The following is a 19,569-nucleotide window of genomic DNA, read 5'->3' as shown; positions in this document are numbered from 1 at the left end:
GAGTGTCGCGCTGCCCTCAGTGAGCAGCCCAGAGCCTGGGTCAGTTTGGGGAGATGAGGTCGCCATGCTAGGGATCACTACATGCCAGAATGGAAGTTTCCAACTCTCCTGGGTACAAGGACGTTGCCCAGTAGGACCAAGAATTGCCACTAAGGAGCACTGTTTCTCCTGTTTGAGGCCCTGGCCGAGGGGAACTCCATTCTAGCATGGGGACACCTAAAAGTGCAAAATACTCTAGGCTGAAGACAACGGCAGCTGCCCTCCCTAACCTATCCCTTTGAGCTGCCAGACCAGACTTTAGGTGAGTTGCCAGGAACCTGGAGAGGCAGACCCTTGAATGCCGGGCCCAACCAAGACCCGAAAAAGAGCCACTCATTCCTGCGAATGAGTCAGCGAGGCCCAGTCCCCTCTGATTCTGTACTTGGGCTTCTGTTTGCTTTAGGCCGGGTAGTTTGGGGAGGTATCCCGGCTCCCCCGTGATGGAAGCCGCACGGTTAAACAGCGGCTGCTCGCTTCCTTAGGGGATGACCTTGAGCAGGGCCACGTTCACACTGGAGCGGGGGTGGACACATGCACAGGAGTCTCAGAGCAGAAAGATCGAGCTTGTGATTTAGGGAAAGCTGCAGCCGTTATCCAGTGACCCTAGAGGGACCCAGGTGTAGGGGAAATGGCAGGGGTGGCACCTGTTTGAGATCAGCGCTGGAGTTAGGGTGATTCCGCCTCAGGACGGCCTTGGTGCCACCCGGAGCATAAGCAGAGTTCACCCAGGAATGCGAGCGATCGATCCCCTGCAGCAGCGAGCACATCCAGGAGGGGACGTTGGGGTAGGGGGAGAGGAGAGGAGAGGGGAGGGCACCCCGGTACCCGGGAAGGGAGAAAAGAGGGAAAGGGGAAGGGATTGGGGGACATAAACCACAAGAGAAAATAAAAATCAAAATGAAAAAAACTATAGATTTTCCTGACCCTTCAGAAGCCCGAGTCGAGCACTGGTTGTTAATATACATGTGCGCCTACACACACGCCCGCCTGGGCACATGCAAACGTACACCACTGTCTTTGGGTGGCTCAAAGGCAGCAAGGAACATCAGAGCTTCCCCAGCCAGAAGGTTCTGAATCGGCAAGAATGGCTAGAGGACCAGGCTGCTGCCAATGTGCTCTGAGGCGGGTGGCTTAGACCGCAGCTCCATCCTGCCCATCTGGCAGCCCAGCCCAGATGCCAGGGGCACCAGCTCTCTCCTCCTTAGGAGATGGGGAACCCCACCGAGCGCAGAGGTAGTGTGTTTGTCGATTCAGGGCCATCCTGCAGTGAGGACATGGTCTGAGGGCCCTCCTGGACCAACTTCCCAGGAATCTTCTGCCCACAGCCGAGATCCTGTCGGAGCTGAAGAAATCCACTCTGTGGGGAGCGAGCAACCACTGAAAGTGGATCAGGAGAGAAAAAAGCTCGGATCCTGCCTGGGACCAGCGCTCTTCGGGAACGAGAGGCCTATCCATCCCGAGGAAGAAGAACGAGGCTTTTAAAGAAGAGTTTCCAAAAAGGGCTCTTTGCCCAGAAGACCCACAGTCGCGGCTCGGGGGGAACCGACCTGAGCCGAGGGTGGTTGGGGGAAGGAAATGGCAGGATTTTGTCCACTTGGCCAGGGCACCTGGGGGAGTGGACTCTATTCCACACAGTACTGTGGGGCCCCAGCTTCCATTTCAGCAGATCTAAGATTCAGCCTAGAAAGACTTGAAAGGAGCCCACCTTCCCCCAGCCTGCAGGCCTCAACACCTAGCCATGGTGCCCTCCTGGATCTGGAAAAAAGTCAGCAGCTACAGGGTAGGATTTAAGTGTCTGTTACTCTTAATAATAACACTAATAGCAATGATGATAATAATGGTGATAATAATCACTGTACTAAGCACTGAGGTAGAGACCAGATAATCAGGTCAGACACAAGGGGCTCACAGTCTAAGTATAGGAGGGTGAATAGATATTGTACCCTCATTTTACAGCTGAAGAAACTGAGGCTCAGAGAAGTGAAGTGATTCGTCTGAGGTGGCAAGTGGGAGGGCTGGGATGAGAACCCAAGTCCTCTGGCTCTCGGGCCTGTGCTCTTGCCACCAGACCATGTTGTTTCTTAGATTGGTGCATTGGGATGGCTGCTCCCTGGGGCTCAGGCTGCTGCCCCATATCTTTGAGTCTGCCCCCGACTAACTCCGCCTCTCACCTTACTGCCCAGGATCTTCTGCACTTCCTCATCAGGGGAGGCAGGCGTGGTGGCCAGGTCCGGGTTGCTGTTGCTAATACTCTTGGAGCGGGACAGGTTGAGGCTGGTGGGCCGCCCGGTGGCCCGAGACAGTGTGGCATATTGGATCAGGCCCCCCTGGGGCGATGGGTCATCTGCTGGGTGGGGGGCAAGGCACAGGAGGGAAGCCGGGAGGGAAAGAGGAGTGAGAAATGGGGAAGGGGAGACCACTTAGTCTGGTTGGTGCCGACACCAGGATCGGCCGGACGTTCGCAGACCTTGGCCTTCACCCACCTCTAGCCCGACAGTCAGTGACCCAGTGGTCCCTGTCTCCCAATAGGATCTATGAGGAACCCGGGGGGTGGGGGTGCGGCACACGATGAAGGGCCATCAGGCCTTAAGCTTTGGTGGGGCAGGGAGGAGATCCCAGCCAGAGAAAAACAGACTTCCTAACCTCCAGCCAGGGTGGAGCCAGGCATCCAAGACACTGGGGTGGGGTGCCTGGGGAGGGTGAGAGAGCTAGGCCAGCCATGGGAAGCCCATGAGGAAACCCCCAATCTTCTCTCAGAGCTGTCTGGACAGAACCCTCCCAGCCGCCCCAACAATCCCCTACCTTCCCAGTGCGCTTAGTACAGTGCTCTGCACACAGTAAGCGCTCAATAAATATGATTGAATGAATGAATGAGAAGAAAGAGGCGGGGAGACTCACCACTCCCCAGGGGGCCCGGCTCAATGCTAGGCAGGTGGAAGGCATAGTGGATGTAGGAGGCCAGCAGGTGGTTGCGGCCCTGAGGGTCTTGGCTCCCTTCCAGGCTCTTGTGGATGTGACTGACCATCAGGGCGATAGCTTCAAAGGCACCACGACCCAAGTTCACTGGAGGAGGGGAGAGAACATCACTGCGGTGCCCTCTGCCCTTTGCCCTCCCCTCCCCCCGCCGCTGAAATTAGACTGGCTTCAGTCCCCGCTATCCAGGAACCTCAGCAACTCTCAGGTCTGACCTGGGTTTAACCCCAACCTGGCTCTCTCCCAGGACTCCTTTTTGGGTGGAACCCGGAAGGAGGGAGACCCACTTCCTGCCTTGGGGTCCTACACTCTCTCCCCCTAGACTTCACTCACTTGTAGTCAACCCTCCCCCTTCATATCTGGAATGGTCCTCCATAGTCCCTCATTGGTCTTTTCAACAGTTCCGGGAGAACCCAAGGCCATAAATAAAATGAATGTGGTATTTGATAAGCGCTTACTAGGTGTCAGTCACTGTACTAAGCACTGGGGTAGATACAAGTTAATTGGGTTGGATGCAGTCTCTGTCCCCAGTGGGACTCACAGTCTTAATCACCATTTTCCAGATGAGGTAACTGAGGCCCAGAGAAGTGAAGTGCCTGGCCCAAGGTGACACAGCAGACAAGTGGTGGAGCCAGGATTAGAACCCAGATTATTCTGACTCCCAGGCTTGGGCTCTTTCCACTAGGCCACACTGCTTCTCAAATAAGCAGTGCCGTTACTGGGTCAGACCCTTGGATCATCCAGCCCGGAACTTTGTCTCCTACATTAGCTCCCAAAACACTTCATGATTAGGGAATGAACCACCTAACACTTTTAACTTTCCCTCCAGTCCCCACTCCCCTAACACTAATGGACCACTCTATGGATCGAGCATGTTAAGATTTTTTCAGTGTCTCATTTTCCTGTGGGAACAAATTCCAGATGCTAACTCTCCCCTCCTCCCTACACTGGGTGAAGCAGTATTTCCCTTTGTTTAACTCGAATTTTCAGGGGGGTGTCCCACTCCTGGGGTGGTGGGATTCGACAAGTGATTCTGTGCCCGTCTGGTCCACACCTTTAATGGTTGTATAGTTTTGATCCTGTCTGTGTTCTCACTCCACCTGTATCATTCCAGACTGAGTAGTCCCAACCCCTCTCCTCCTCCCTTTGTGAATAATAATAAAAATAATAATAGCATTTGTTAAGCACTTACTATGTGCCAGGCAGTTTTCTAAGTGCCGGGGTAGATACAAGATAATCGGGTTGGAGATGGTCTCTGTCCCACATAGGGCTCACAGTCTTAATCCCCATTTTACAGATGAGGGAACAGAGGCCCAGAGAAGTTAAGTGTCTTGCCCAAGGGCACGCAGCAGACAAGAGGCAAAGCCTGGATTAGAACCCAGGTCTTTCAGACTCCCAGGCCTGTGCTGTATCCATTAGACCAGGCTGTTTCTCTGCAATTGGGGATACTGAGGCCCAAAGAGGGAAAGTGACCCGCCCAAGATCTCACAGCAAGCCAGAGCAGAAGTCGGCCTAGGACCCCAGCTCAACTGGCCTCCAGGGTGGGGAGCTTCCCAGCCCAGAATAACCCTCGACCAACCCGGCTCACCTATCTGGACTCACCTATCTGGCCGCCAATGACGGGTGGGTGGACGATGAGCAGGATGAGCTTGTTGAGCACGTGATGGGAGAAGGCCACCAGCGGCTCTGTGCTGGCCAAGCGCAGGCTCCCAATGCTCGACTTGAGCTCCGTCTCCACATTGTTCTCAGTCAGGATCACGTCCTTCAGCCGGAAGGGGAAGGTCGAGTCGTCCAGCACGTGCACCAGGGTGAAGAATTTATCCAGGTGGGGGTCCTGGTGGGAGGGGAGGCCCAGATTCCGCTCAGCCTGTGGACCCCAGAACCTCCCCAGCCCTATGTGTCAAGGTTCCTCCCTGCAGGGCCCCCTCACACACCAGATCCTTTGTTAATAATGATGGCATTTGTTAAGCGCTTACTATGTGCCAAGCACTGTTCTAAGTGCTGGGGAGGATACAAAGTGATCAGATTGTCCCACGTGGGGCTCACAGTCTTAATCCCCATTTTCCAGATGAGGTAACTGAGGCACAGAGAGGTTAAGTGACTTGCCCAAAGTCGCACAGCTGACAATTGGCAGAGCTGGGATTTGAACCCATGACCTCTGACTCCCAAGCCCGGGCTCCTTCCATTGAGCCATGCTGCTTTGTTCTCAAGGTTCCCCAGAGAGAGGAAGAAAGGGGAGGGAACCTCCCTACCCTCATGGGAAAACTGAGGCACAGAGAGAGGAAAAGCTGGCGGTTGTGTTAATGCCCACAGCGAAGGAGGTGTTGGGTTGGAGATAGGAACTCGGGCATCTCCACTAGTCTCCTCCTTCCCCCACCACACGGTGCACTCCCCCACCCTATCCTTGTTGGAAATGCCGCATAATCTCCATGCCGGGTGCTTTTCCAGGTGGTTCCCAGGTAACCTGAGTCAAGAATAGCACCAAGGGTAACTGACCCCATGGTCCACCCACCCAGCCCTCTCTTCATCCCACCCGCCCACAGATCCAGATCTCGGGAGCTCAGCCAAGCCGATAGGAGGCCTGTTGCTCAACAGTGGAGGCAGAGAAGCCTCCAGCTGCCCTGGCAGAAGGCTGGGGAGGTGGGGAAAGCTAAGGGGGAGGGTTTGGCAATGCAGGCAGGCACAGGGTCCTGAGAACCACGTGAGAGGGAGATGCCTGGGCCCAGACACCACTGGCTAAGGCCTGGCCTCCTGGAGAGTTCTGACTTGGGGAAGGGGAAGTAGAAAAGGGGTCCTGGATGGAAGGGAACTATATTAATATTATTGTAGTTACGATAATATTTGTTAAGCCCTTACTATGTATCAAGCACTGGGCTAGATACAAGTTAACCAGGTTGGACACAGTCCCCGTCTCACAGAGAGCTCATAGTCTAGGTAGGAGGGAGAACAGGCATTGAATCCCCATTTTACAGGAGGAGCAGCATGACGTGGTGGATACAGCAATGGGCCTGGGAGTTGGGAGGTCATGAGTTCTAATCCCAGCTCTGCCACTTGTCTGCTGTGTGGCCTTGGGCAAGTCATTTAACTTCTCTGTGCCTCAGTTACCTCACCTGTAAAATAGAGATTAAGACTGGGGGTCCCAAGTGGACAGGGACTGTGTCCAATTTGATTTGTTGTATCCATCTCAGCACTTAGCACAGTGCTTGGCACATAGAACACACTTAAATATCACAATTGTTATTTTACAGATGAGGAAACTGAGGCAGAGAGAAGTGAAGTGACTTGCCCAAGGTCACACAGTAGACAAGTGGCAGAGCCAGGATGAGAAGCCAGGTCCTCTGACTCCCCGGGCCCTGTTCTTTCCACTTGGCCATGCTCTACTCTCCAGGATCCTCATCTGCTCTGGGGAGATGGTCCAAGATGCTTGGAACCCCTCCCAGCAGGGTCCCCCTCGGCCCCACACCCCTCTTCGCCAGTGAGAAAAGTGTCGATGCCTCCCTTCGTCCGCCCCAGTACCTGTGGGTGCACCGAGGAAGCCGCCAGCACCTCCACGTTGAAGACGCCCTTGTGGTTGTCCACCCACTTCATTCCTGGAAGCTGAACCTGTCAGGGGTAAACCCCCGAAGATGGCATGACTGAGACCCAGATGGAGTCACTCTGTATGTGGAGGAGACCCTCCCTCTCTGTTCCCCGAATCTCTCGCAGGCACAGTGGGCCCAGAGTGCTCCTTGCTCAGAGCAGGGGTGTGGTCCTAACCTCTCCCCTTTTTCAGAGTTCAGTGCCCTGGGGTCGCTAACCAGCCCACTTCTCGGAACCTTCTGCACAATGCCAACTTGTCCACTGCGGGGGCCCGACACCCCACCTCTTAACTTTGGCCTGGGTCCAGAGCTTTTGTAGTGGTCTCCCCTTGGGCTGCTGAAGCCACGAGAGCCTAACCTCCGGCCACACAAAGAAGGACCTTAGTTGTCATGCTATGGCTCCTTGTTGACCCGAACCCAGTTGTAGATGCCAGGGGAGGATTGGGAGTGAAAGGTAGGGGGGTGGAGGGAGAGAGGCGGGTGTGTGAGTACATGCGCGGGCAACTGAGCCCGGCCAAATGAAGGCCTGGCCCAACCCAGCGCATGGGCCTATCACGCTGTGTAGGTTCAGGCTGGGCTCATTCCTGACAGAGCTGGGCTAATAACTGTGGGATCACTGGCTCAGGTCTAGCAAGTAATTCTGCCTGTTCACCCCAGAACCACTCTCTTGCTGCCACTGATCACGCCATGGCCACCCCTAGGGTTGCAAAACATGCTGGCTCAGGCCTCTCCCGTCTAGGAGCTGGAGAGCAGCCACCACTGGGGAGAGCCTTGGCCTCTACCTCCACCCTCCCTCCTCCCCAACTGCCACCTCAGCCCTTACCTCCCCACCACACGGCAATACAGGTTAAAAGGCCCTAGAGCCCAGGCAGGGGTAAGAGAGGGAAGGTTATTATCGTTTCCTCTTCTTGAGTCCCCATCCTGTTGGAATCTGGGGCTCAGGACACCAAGCCTGAAGGCAGAAAAATCCAGGGTCATGATGCAAAGGGGCACTATGGGGGTTCAGTGGCCCCAGGGACTTACATCTGGAGTGAGAACTGAGTAGCTGGGTGGTGGTTTGTCCACAGACACGGGCAGGCAGAAGGGGCCAGTCCTCAGGCGGCCGTGTTGCATCAGGGGAACCCACTGGGAGGAGGAGAGAGAAAGAGAGAGAAAGAAAACAGTCAGGCCAGCTGGGTGAGGCCTTGGGCCAGTCCTTGCTGCCAGGGATGTATCTAGGGCCTCCACCACGATGGGCTGTTTCCAACCAGGGCACCCTGATCGAGAACAGGCCAAGGGCAGGAGGCCAGGAAGGATGAAGAAGGAAAGGGAGAGCAAGGCAAGGCCGCACCGTGTAGCCAATGGGAGTCTCCAGTGGCGTGTTCTGCTTCTGCTGGCAGCTGACATGGTAGAAGGTGAAGAGCAGATGGTGGTTGTCAGTCAGGTTGGCTGGGATCTTCATCTTGAATTCCTCATAAAACTCTGGAGACCTGTGGGGATAGAAGGGCAGCAGGTAGTGGGGAGAAACGAGGAACGAATCTCAGTTAGGCAGGTCCCCAAACTGGATCAGTGTGGCCCTGTGCCCCATAGGGGCAATCCCAGGGGATGAACTCTTTCCAGCAGTGGCTCAAGCTCCTCTCTCCCACAGCAGCCCCCGTTTCCCACCGCCCCTGCCACTGCTCCTCATAAGGAGGTCCCTTGCCAGCAGTTACAACTAGGCCAGGAGTCATGCTGTTGGCTCCACACCTACTGCACTGCTGTGAGGGGCTGGTACAGGCGAGCCAGGAAGCTACTCCCTCCCCTCTCCTCCCCACCCTGCCCCCTGCCCTTTCCTCCCCATTCTGTCCCTTCACCAGACTGCATACTTGTTGTGATAGACCACAGATGTGTAGGCCTCTTTAGTGAACTCGCTGCAGCTCGACTTGCCAAATATAACCTGCCAGGGAAAAAGCAGGCACAGGGTTCATAGCAGATACAGGCGTTCCCTCAGCCCTCTAGGGGATAAAGCCAAAAGGGAGGCTAGGGAGCCCCTTCCTCTGGAGAGCTTTAAGAAATAGCGAGACAGTGACATTCATTCATTCATTCATTCAATCAATCGTATTTAGTGATATCTTTCTGGGATGTTGAAGCCCTGCCTGGAGGCAGGCAGAGGGAAGGACTAAGTGACCTTTCAAATTCCCTTCCAGCCAGAAGACTTGATGATCACCTCTGCTAACCCATAGCACAGGGCTGTGGGGAGAAGAGGTAGAGCCAATGCTTTGAGAAGGTTCCTGGCCCAGGGCATTCGGGGAAAGGCCTTCCCTTTCCCCTGTGTAGCCCAGGACAATCATGTGGGAAACACATGCCCTCTCACTTTTCCTCCTCTTCTTGCAGGCACGTTGCAGGGCCCATTTGATCTTAGGAGACAAGGACCCCTGCCAGAACACTGCTTCTAAATGGCAAAGGGGCTGAGGCCAAGCTCTACCTCTCCCTAGGGCACTTCCACCTCCACCCCACGGTCTGGGTGGGAGAGTAGAATCTAAGCTTAGAGGCTCCAACTAGGAACCTGAAGGACACTGTTCTCATCATCAAGAGCCCTCATTGAGGGTAAGCCCCATGTACTAGGGGTGTACTGTTACAAGCTTAAGGCCCAAGGGCACCAACCACACAAGCAGACCTCCCTATCCCAACTACAGGGACCGGTCAAGCTTCCAAATCCTGAACAGCCTTGGCTTCTCTTTTGATTTTAAACCTCAGCTTTGGAACAGAAGATTAAGGGACTCAGCCAGCCTAGAGGCCAAGGTAGAAGGGGAAGGAGGAGACAGAGCCTGGTGACTGGCTTGTTGTAGGTAGGGAATGTGACTGTTCGTTGTTGTATTAAACTCTTTCAAGCACTTAGTACAGTGCTCTGCATACAGTAAGCGCTCAATAAATACAAATGGATGAATAAACTGGCATTTCCCTGCTTTTAGCTCCGGTGAGAAAACATGGAGGTGTCTGCCCCCACACCCAAGGAATCTGCCCTCTGGAACTGGGCTCTCTGCCTAGGTACTACTGTAGCTTTCCATTCTTGCACCAGGCTGGCTGGGGGCAATTATTCCATTGTTGGGGGGGGGGGGGGGGGAGGGCAGGGGGGTGGTTTGGGTTGTTGGGGTGTGTGTGTTTGAATGGTTTTTTTTGTTAAGGGCTTACTATGTGCCAGGCACTGTATTAAATCCTGGGGTACAGACAAGATAATCAGGTTGGACACCGCCTGTCTCCCTTGGGACGTAATCTTAATCCCCATTTTGCAGATGAGGTACCTGAGGCGTGCACAAGGTCACTCAGCAGGCAAGTGGCAGAGGTATGATTAGAACCCAGGTCTTCTGACTCCCATGTCTGTGCTCTTTCCACTAGGTCATGTTGCTTTTCCTCCACTAGTTCCTCTGCTCTGCAGATCACTATGCCTAGGTGCTACTGTAGCCTTTCATTCTTGCACTGAGAAGGCTGGTTGGGGGTAATTGCTCCATTGATAAGGGGTGTGTGTGTGTATGTGTGTGTGTGGCTTTTTTTTGGGGGGGGGGGGGGGTCCTTCACTCTGCAGATCACCACACCCCAGGCTGGAGGGAACCCCCTAGCAGGAGGAGAGGGGAGGAGAGAGAGAAGAGGTAACACTCACAGGCATGGCCTGGCTGGCGTCCTCCCCAGCCATAAACTGCACTTTGACAGTGATGTTTCTCACGGATCCCTGGCGGCTATTGAAGTTCAGACTATGAGGGTAAACGTAGAGTAGATTTCTGCAGGACAATGGGAGAAAGGGAAAGCAGTACTGAGTCGGGGGACTACTCCTCCCTCTCCCCCACCATTCCAACTTCGGGATTCCCCAGGAGATGGAGGGCAGGGCAAACAGAGCCTGAGAGAATGGAAGGACCTCCTTGAGGACATACATGAGTTTAGAGGTGAAGGGAGAGCTCAGGAATCGTGACTGTCAGCCCCTCAGTCTCCCCACTGTTCACCTCTAATGAACCTGCTTCTCTGTGCCTCACCCTGACATGTTTGCTTTCTATCTAGACACTGCTCCAACTTTCCATTCCTGCAGCTGGGGGAGAGGTGATGGGGCGGGAAGCCAAGAGGTAAAAGAGGGGAAGATTCAGCTGGGGTCAGGGGTGGGAGGCAGGAGGTGGGCATCGAGAGGAGGAAGTCTTCTTTTCCAGACCCACCCAGGATAAGTCCAGAATCGGCATTGGCTAAGCTGAGGAGTGGAGGCTGGGAATAGAGGAAGAGACCACCATCCTGGTCCCACTGGCTAATAATAACTGCTTACTCTGTTCCAGGCACTGTACTAAGCACTGGGGTGGATACAAGCAAATCATGTTGGACACAGTCCCTGTCCCACGTGAGGCTCATAGTCTTGATCCCCATTTTACAGATGAGGTAACAGGCACAGAGAAGTAAAGTGACTCACGAAGTAGCAGGGGATGAACGTTTGGAAACAGGAATGGAGAGGAGGGGAGGTTGGGAGGAGTGGGGAAGGAGGGAGGGAGGGAGATGGCCTCAGTCTTCTAGGCACCTCAAGGGCCAAGTTTCGAACCAAATGGATCCTGTGGCAGCCACCACAGGGAGGGGAGGAATAAAGACGGAGGGAAGAAAGGCCGAAAGAAAGGTGGGAGCGGCCAAAAGAGGTAGAAGGGGAAGAGGGAGAAGTAAAAGAGGTACAGAGAGAGAGACGTCAAACAGTAACAACTTGGCCCTTCACCGAATTTCCTGGACAACTTGTGGCGACATTCTGTTCTTTTTGCAGCTGCCTTGGAGGCTATCAGACGGCGGTGGGCGGGTTGGGGACTCACACTGCCATGTTAAAGGTGACGTTCCACACTGTCTCCCTCATAGGGCAGAATCAGGGGATCGTCCCTGGGAGCCCTGGGCTCTCAGAGCTCTTGCTCGTCACTCCAGCTCAGCCCAGGGCACGACAGGAGTCGGGAGAGGCCCAAGAATCGAAAGAGCAAGATGAGGGCTGGGGAGGTGTGGGGGAAAGGGAGTTCGGCTCCAGGCTACGTGCCTCTGGGTGGTGTGCCTCTAGCCTGCCTCGAGTGTCGGCAGCGCCAGCACGATGACCGCAGTACGGCATACGTGAAGCCAGCTGCCTGCAAGAGGCCGCGCGCCTGCCACCCACTGGCTCTTGGGGAGCCCTGCCTCCTTCCCTCCCAGAGGAGAGAGGGGCACAAAGTCCCTTGCCCGGGAGCAGCCCCCTTGCCAGCTTTCTGTTGCAATTCCCCTCACCCCACGTCTGGCTTGCACAATGCAAGGTTGCGGAGAGGTGCAGGGACAAGGTCGGCAATACCCAATCCAGGGTTAGCCAGCTGCTCTCCTTTTTTGGATGCCTGGGTTAAAGATTGACCTGGGGTGGGGGGGTGGGCCAGGAGGCTGGAACTGAGTCCAGCAGGCAAGAAGAAAGAGAAAGGGCAAGAAACAGCTGTGTGATGAGGGTGGGGCCATGCCCCTAGAGACATAAAAGGCCAGAGCTCTTGCCGGTGCTCCCCCAAGCCCAGTGCTCTCCTCCCCACTGCCCGAGCCAGCCCAGCTGCCCTTTATAATAAGCCAGCTCGATCGCATTGGGCCTCCTTTCCCTCCTGCCCACTGGACAGATGCTGTCGCTCCTTCTCTGCCTCCTGGTGGCACCTGGCTTGGCCCTGCCCTTGCCCCCCTGGAAGCCAGGTCAGGAGCCCCGGGAGCTGGCTTTGCAGGATGAGGTTAGCATCCTGCTCCACGGGGTCCTGCAGTTTAGCCAGGCGCTCAGCAGCATCTACAAGAACACGGACATGCAGATGGAGGAAGTGGGCCGGAGCCTGAGCCTCTACCAGCAGACCCTGGCTCTCCTGGAGCAGGACACCCAGCAGGTCAAGGAGCAGAAGCAGAGGCTACAGCAAACCCTGGAAGGGATCCAGGTAGGGGACAGTCTCTCAGAGACTTAGGGGGGAGGGCAAGTGGCATGGGAAGGGTGGGGCTCTGCCCTTTCTCCTTCCCTCTTATTCGTGGTGCCTTCGAGAATGGCATCTGGAAAATGCAGCACGCGGGGGTCAAGGATGGGCACCCCACCCCCAGGCTCCATGCTGCCCTTCTCATCCCGCCCCAGTCCTCTCAGATTCCAGAAATTTACTTTCCGCCTCTGTCGGCAGCAGGGAGGAATCGAGCGGGCCCCACCCCAGCAACCCAGCTGCTGCTCAAAGTTGCCACATCCTTGCTAGGGAGAAAGAGTCTGCAGAGGGGGAGGACCAGGGGTTTCCTCTCCCTAAGGTCATTCCAAAGTCACTATTGACCAGTTCCCAAGCAGTCCACCAGGTCCCCCAACTCCAACTCTCCATCAGCATTTAGCAGCAGCAGAGATTCGAAGAGCTGGCAGCGGGTGTGGGCTACCTCTTGGCCTTCCCATCCTCTCAACCCCACTTTGCTTCCACCTTGCCAGGAAGACGAGGAGGAGCTGCAGCTACAGTCTGTTGGGATCGTGGCCTCCATCCGAGAGATGCTTGAGGGGCAGCAGGCCTTGCAAAGTCGAGTGAAGCAGCTAGAAGAGGCCCTGGGCAGACCTGGGACGGGGAGACCCAGAGAGGACCTGGAAGCTCTGAAGGTAAATGGCCCCGAAACTCTTCAGGGGGTGGATGGAGTTGGTGCGGTAGAGAGAAGCAGTGAGGACTTCAGCACATAGATCTCCCTCCATTCAGCCCTCACTGGTCCTCCCCTGGATGATGCTGGCCACCAGTGGGGCTCAGGCAGCTGTCTCCCCTTCCCAAGAGCTGCCAAACTTCTAAAAAGTAGGGGGGCGGGAAACAATCTCTCAGCCACTATGAAGAGTACAAAGGAGCCCAAATCGGTTCTGAGCAGAGTGCCCCATGAGACAGAGTCCACAGATTCAGAGAGAGGGACAGAGATGGGTGACTCAGGCAAAGGGGATGGGTTGGGGAATAGAGATGAGACCCATTCCCCCTGCTCCCCTGCAGGAACGTGCCGATGAGCAAAGCCGAATTGTCTGGTCTCTGATGGGTGTGGTCCAACTGCAACAGCAACAAATGGCTCAGCAGAGGCAGCGACTGTCCCGGATCCATGGCAGGCAAGTGATGAGGCTGACGGGGGGGCAGGTGGGAAAGACCAAGCCTCAGGGTTCTGGGGGCCTGAGGTCTGAGCCTTGATGAGGATCGGAGCAGATACCTGGTCACTCAAAGGGGCGGTGATGTGGAGGTGGGGGGGAAGGTGTCTAAGAGTAAAATTCAGGGTCCCATCGTTCTGCAAAGGCCTCAGGCTTTTCTCCTCTGGCTTTCCTAGTCCCCTCTGTGGAAAGAAGGGCAGGAACTAGGATGAAAGTTAGGGGCAGCACTTCACACAGATCTTACTCTGCTCGCTGAGTCCAAGCTTTTTAGGGTTTTGTTTATGGTACTTGCTAAGCGCTTACCCTGCGCAAAGCACTGTACTAAGTGCCGGGACAGAAACAAGGTGATCAAGTTGGACACAGTCCCTGTCCCACATGGGACTTACAGTCTAAACAGGAGGGAATTGGATTGAATCCCCATTTTACAGATGAGATAACAGACACAGAGAAGTTAAGAAGCAGTGCGGCTTAGTGGAAAGAGCATGGGCTTGGGAGCCAGAGGTTGTGGGTTCTAATCCTGGCTATGCCACTTGTCAGCTGTGTGACTTTGGGCAAGTCACTTCACTTCTCTGTGCTTCAGTTACCTCATCTGTAAAATGGGGACTAAGACTGTGAGCCCCATGTGGGACAACCTGATAACCTTGTATCTACCCCAGGACTTAGAAAAGTGCTTGGCACAGAGTAAGCGCTTAACAAATACCATCATTATTATCATTATGAAGTGACAAAGTCACACAACAGACAAGTTGCAGAGCTAGGATTAGAACCCAGGTCTTCTGACTCCCAATACCATGCTCTTTCTACTAGACCATGTTTCTTCTCACCCCTTTCCATACTTGAGAAACCCGGATCAAAATGCATTTCCAAAAATCAGGCTCTGGACTAAAAGGGCAGATCAGCATGGCCCAGTGGAAAGAGCCCGGGCCTGGGAGTCAGAGGAACTGGGTTCGAATCCCAGCTCTGCCACTTGTCTGTGGTGTGACCTAGGACGAGTCATTTAACTTCCCGGTGCCTCAGTTCCTTCAAAATGGAGATTCAATACCTGTTCTCCCACCTACTTAAACTCTGAGCCCCATGTGTGACCTGATAATCATGTATCTACCCCAGCACTTAGTAGAGTGCTTGGCACATAGTAAGTGCTTAAATACAATTATTATTATTATTATTAGCAGCTGCACAGACTCCTGTCTGGAGCTTCAGCTCCTGTCCAGTGCAAAGTCTGGCTTTGCCCAACCCAAGGAGACACCCTCTCAGTGTCCACCTGCCCAGCTCGGGCATCTTGGTAGGCTGGCATATCTGCTGCCTGGAAACACATGCTACTCACCTGAGATTAATAATAATGGTGGTATTTGTTAAGTGTTTACTATGTGCAAAGCACTGTTCTAAGCACTGGGGGGGATACAAGGTGATCAGGTTGTTCCAGTTGGGGCTCACAGTCTTCATCCCCATTTTACAGATAAGGTAAATGAGGCACAGAGAAGTGGATTGCCCAAGGTCACACAGCTGACAAGTGGTGGAGCCGGGACTCAAACTCATGACCTCTGACTCCCAAGCCCGCGCTCTTTCCACTGAGCCACGCTGCTTCCCCATAGATATGTAGTACACTAGGTCATGATCTTGGGCCCTACCTCCCTTTGGAAAAATGCAGACCGGGCCTCAGCAATCACAGGTCCCTGGGGGTCGGGAGTACACCAGATCTGGTTCTCTGGCTCACACTGTATGATCTGGTACGCTCCTCAGCCTTGGAGAAAACCCTGGCTTCTTGAACTTCTGGGTTTGTCTGTGGCTTTTCCTAACCCCTCTCTAATCCCTTTCATTTGCAGGCTACAAACCTCGGGACTCCCATCCTGAGATCACAGAGTTGAGGCCCCCGAGGCCTGCGATCCCTGACAAGAGCTGAGAGACGGAACAGGGCGGCACCAGCCGAGAGCAAGCGTAATCTTGACGGAAGCCTAGCCACCATGTGGCAGTTCACTGGGGCTCCCAGAGACCAGAATTCAACCGAGGCGGCGGCTGCCTCCAACTTCCTCCCACTTTGGCTGCCCTCCTGCCCTCTAGGCAAAGATGGTGGGGCGGGTGCCAGCTCCTCGACTGTTAGGGCAAGGAGGGCTTGTGCCTGGGGTAGGGATGTTCTCTGGTAGCAGGAGACCGTGGCCCAGCTCCCATCCTCTCTCTCCCCGGCGGGGACCAAAGCATCCGAGTGGAACAGCGAGATGATGACGGCAGATGAAGCGTGGGCATAAGGGAGCCCTCAGCATTAACAAGGAGCTGGGACCCCTTCAAGCCCCTGCATGAGACAGCCCCTGGAGCAGTCCCGGCCTTGATAAGAGGTTGTCCCAGAAAGCCTGTCGCCACAAACAGCTTCTGGGGCAAGTAATAGCAGGCTTTCCCCACACATTCCTAGGACACAGTCCTAGGGCTCCTTGTTGGAACAGCTGGGATGGCAGGGCAAGGGGCTGGTCAGATTCCCGGTTTGATCTACCCTTGCCAGGACACTGTTGCTGTCATTTTCACGGGTTCTGCCATTAAATGATTTTATATCACTTTGTCACCTGTGGGTTTTTGTTTTGAATCCCGTGGCCGGGGGTTTCTAACCGCCTGCAGTGACTAACTGACCCATCAATCAATCAATCAGGGAGGTGGTCAATACCCCTGCCACTTCTCAGAGCAGGATTCGACTGTCTGCTCACAAGTTCCCAGCCCGAGATCCAGAGCCTCAGGGACAGGAGCCCAGAGACCTTGGTGAGGAAGGCCCAGTTCTGGATTCAGGCCTGGGGACCCTGCTTTCATGACTGATTTGAGGGTGACGGGGACCAATACAGCCTAGATCTAAGGGGGCCACTGGGACCTGCTCCAGCCTCCCGCTGGGAATTGGGCTGGTATTAGATGCCTACCGGTAGGTGGTGTGAGGGACGTAGACCTCTCTGGCAGGGAACTCCAGGATTTCCTTTGTGGGACGGACCCGAGGGTCAGGATAGGGCTTCACATGGTGGAGCTCGGGGGAGAGGCAGAAGTGGGGGCTCTCTGGGGCTGGCGAGATGTCAATCTTCAGCTGGGCTGGAAAGAGAACACACTATGAGTAGAGACTCTCACACAGAGGGCCTACTGGAGGGGCCCAGAGTGGACCCTCCTGAACTCCATGGCCCGGAGCTCTCAACAGCTCCCAGTCCTAGCTCTGGGTCCTCTGGGGTTGGACAAGAGCCCCAGTCTAATCACTCGATGGTATTTGAGAACTTACCATGTGCAGAGCACTGTACTAAGCACTTGAAAAAAGGTCGGTAGACACATTCCCTGTCTTTCATTCATTCAATCATATTTATTGAGCGCTTACTGTGTGCAGAGCACTGTACTAAGCGCTTGGGAAGGACAAGTTGGCAACAAGGAGCTTAGGGTCCACCAGCCACTGGGAAGCTGCCCCTTCCTGAGGATGCCCGAGGAGGCAGGGATGAGTAGTTGGAGTTACCTGTGACAGGCCTCAGCCTCCGGAGAACTGAGGATGGCCTCCGCATGTCCACCAGGAACTTGTACAGGTCTTCATCACTCAGTCGATCCCCTTCCTGCAATTAGGATCCCAACGCATAAAAGCATGAGACTCTCTCTGCCCAGCACCAGGCAGGGAGCCAAGAGGACTGACGGAACTGGGGGCCAGGGAACGGATGAGAGGCTCTGAGGTGGCACCCTTGAATTGGGCTCCATCTCCTCCCTAACTGATGCCAAACCAGTCTCTTCACTCCTCAGGGATGGGGTACCTCTTCTGAAATGCGGGCAGCAATCTGCCCTGTGCTAAAAGGAGGGAGAGGTGGGGGGGAGGGGGAGAGGGAGAGGGAGAGAGAGAGAGAGAGAGAGAGAGAGAGAGAGAGAGAGAGAGAGAGAGAGAGAGAGAGAGAGAGAGAGAGAGAGGAAAACAAAGCCACCTGCAGCTTCTCAGACTCCCTCCTTTTTTATAAATGGTATTTGTTAGGCACTTACTATGTGCCAGGCACCATACTAAGTGCTGGATACAAGATAATCAGGTAGGGCACAGCCCCTGTCAATCAATTAATGGTATTTATTGAGCACTTACTATGTGCAGAGCACTGTTTTAAGCATAGGGGAGAATACAACGGAATTAGAGAAGCAGCGTGGCTTAGTGGCAAGAGCATAAACTCGGGAGTCAGAGGTTGTGGGTTCTAATCCCAGCTCTGCCACTTATCAGCTGTGTGACTTTAGGCAAGTCACAACTTCTCTGTGCCTCAGTTATCTCATCTGTAAAATGGGGAGACTGTGAGCCCCACACGGGACAACCTCATTACCTTCTATCTACCCCAGCACTGAGAACAGTGCTTGGCACATAGTAAGCGCTTAACAAATACCATCATTATTATTATTATTACTATTATTATAATTAGCAGACATGTTCCCTGCCCATGCAGTCTGGAGCGGGAAACGGACATTAAAAAATAAATCCTCAGCTGGGCTCACAGTCATAATCCCAATTTTACACGAGATAACTGAGGCACAGAAAAGCGAGTGACTTGTCATAGGTCACACAGCAGACAAGTAGCAGCTCTGGGATTAGAACCCAGGTCCTCTAAGTCCCAGGCCTTTGTTCTTTCCACTAGGTCACACTGCTTCTCCTAGAAGTGGTTTTATTCCCCTCCCGCCCCTACACGTCAGGGAAGGGATTTCAGTCCTGGACCTGGCTGCCTGGTCACGGCCGATACCTGCTTGAAGAAATTGGTGACAGTCAGAGTGGCCGGGCGGAAGCTGGAGAAGCTGCACGAGTCCTCCCCGACGCTCACCCGGTCAAATGTCTTCCTTTTCCGCTCGTTCCAGGTACCCTTGCGCTCTGGACCAGGGAGAGGAGGAGACAAGCTGACTGGGAGGAACGCCAGCCAACCGATGGGCTGCTTGGGGCTGTCTCAGTTCCCCCACCTCCTCAGGATGCCTGCCTGGCGGCCCTCCCCTCCCCCCGTGCCGAGGGGCACGCACCGCTCTCTGAGTCAGAGGAGTCCCTCTCTAGGGAGCTGGCACTGCTGACGATGTTCACCAGGTGGATGGCCGTCCAGGCAAAAGGCATTCGGTACCGACCCAGCCGGCTACAAAACTGCTCCGCGGTGTTCCGCAGCTTCTCCAACTTCTCCTTGTTCTGCCCCCAAAACCCCCAAATCCACTTGTAAGGGAGCGCTCCACCCACCTCTGAATTCAGCCAATCGCAGGAAGATTTAATAACCTCACACAAATACGCACGTTTCCACCCAGCCTCCTCCACCTCCATGATTCCCTCGAGGGCAGGGCCAGCGTCCGGATTTTGGCTGCCCGAAGCATGGGGTGCTCATTCGCTGCTCCCCATGTTCTGCGTGACCCCATTACATTGCATCACCCGTGCACGAAATGCCCCATTCTGTGGAAAAGCGCCGCTTCTAGTCGGATCCTGAGCTGACAGAGGCCACCCCTGCCCAGAATTGGCCCAGAAGAGTACCAAACGGGGCCAGGGCGAGTGGGGTTTCTTTTACTCCCATTTCACGTGGGGCTGATTCAGCCCTGAATCAGAGGGAGGCAGTAGAAGCTCAGAGCGTCCGTCCCCTCTGTCAGGACAGGACTGTGGGGACTTGGCTTCTGCACAGATTATTTCCGCAAGCCCAGACAGCTCCGGGGCAGAAAACCAGGACCATCTGGCCTTGAATCAGCAGGAGGGAGAAGGAGCTAGAGTGCCACCCGCCAGGGGCCTGTCCCTTTCCCCACTCCCAATCTTGGCCCATGCTAGAAACCAACCCAGGCCTCCTGGGAGCCCCTGCATGGAAGCGGTGGCATCACCTGGGAGACCGTGGTATCACTAGGGTGGGAATGGGATAGAGTATCCCTAATCTCCTGTCCAGGAGCTGGGGGCCTGGGAGGCCACTATCCTCTCCAGAAATGGAG

General features: G+C 54.8%; 2 protein-coding genes across 17 annotated transcripts in view; one reads left to right on the top strand and one right to left on the bottom strand.

Moving 5' to 3' along the window:
- The window catches only part of DOCK6 (dedicator of cytokinesis 6), an 81,680-nt gene that overhangs the window by 26,334 nt on the left and 35,777 nt on the right, over nt 1-19,569 (bottom strand). For 11 of the 16 annotated variants that reach the window (XM_038771311.1, XM_038771316.1, XM_038771315.1 and 8 more), the window contains 13 exons: nt 18,640-18,796; nt 18,372-18,496; nt 17,132-17,225; nt 16,563-16,725; nt 10,207-10,324; nt 8,435-8,505; nt 7,921-8,059; nt 7,614-7,715; nt 6,529-6,615; nt 4,615-4,846; nt 2,938-3,102; nt 2,211-2,386; nt 684-788 (listed from right to left, as the gene is read on the bottom strand). In XM_038771311.1, coding sequence (XP_038627239.1) covers nt 684-788; nt 2,211-2,386; nt 2,938-3,102; nt 4,615-4,846; nt 6,529-6,615; nt 7,614-7,715; nt 7,921-8,059; nt 8,435-8,505; nt 10,207-10,324; nt 16,563-16,725; nt 17,132-17,225; nt 18,372-18,496; nt 18,640-18,796 — 1,734 coding nt within the window. The remainder of the gene's footprint in view (nt 1-683; nt 789-2,210; nt 2,387-2,937; nt 3,103-4,614; nt 4,847-6,528; nt 6,616-7,613; nt 7,716-7,920; nt 8,060-8,434; nt 8,506-10,206; nt 10,325-16,562; nt 16,726-17,131; nt 17,226-18,371; nt 18,497-18,639; nt 18,797-19,569) is intronic. The other 5 variants (XM_038771319.1, XM_038771320.1, XM_038771326.1 and 2 more) reach the window with 2 other exon arrangements.
- On the top strand, nt 12,102-16,176 carry LOC119949503 (angiopoietin-like protein 8). The gene is made up of 4 exons (XM_038771329.1): nt 12,102-12,472; nt 12,991-13,152; nt 13,523-13,632; nt 15,492-16,176. The coding sequence occupies exons 1-4, from the start codon at nt 12,173-12,175 to the stop codon at nt 15,517-15,519; spliced, it is 600 nt and encodes a 199-aa protein (XP_038627257.1). The 5' UTR covers nt 12,102-12,172; the 3' UTR covers nt 15,520-16,176.

The sequence above is a fragment of the Tachyglossus aculeatus genome, chromosome X2 (assembly GCF_015852505.1).
Source record: "Tachyglossus aculeatus isolate mTacAcu1 chromosome X2, mTacAcu1.pri, whole genome shotgun sequence".
NCBI lineage: Eukaryota > Metazoa > Chordata > Mammalia > Monotremata > Tachyglossidae > Tachyglossus > Tachyglossus aculeatus.
This window is presented reverse-complemented; position numbering and strand designations above follow the sequence as displayed.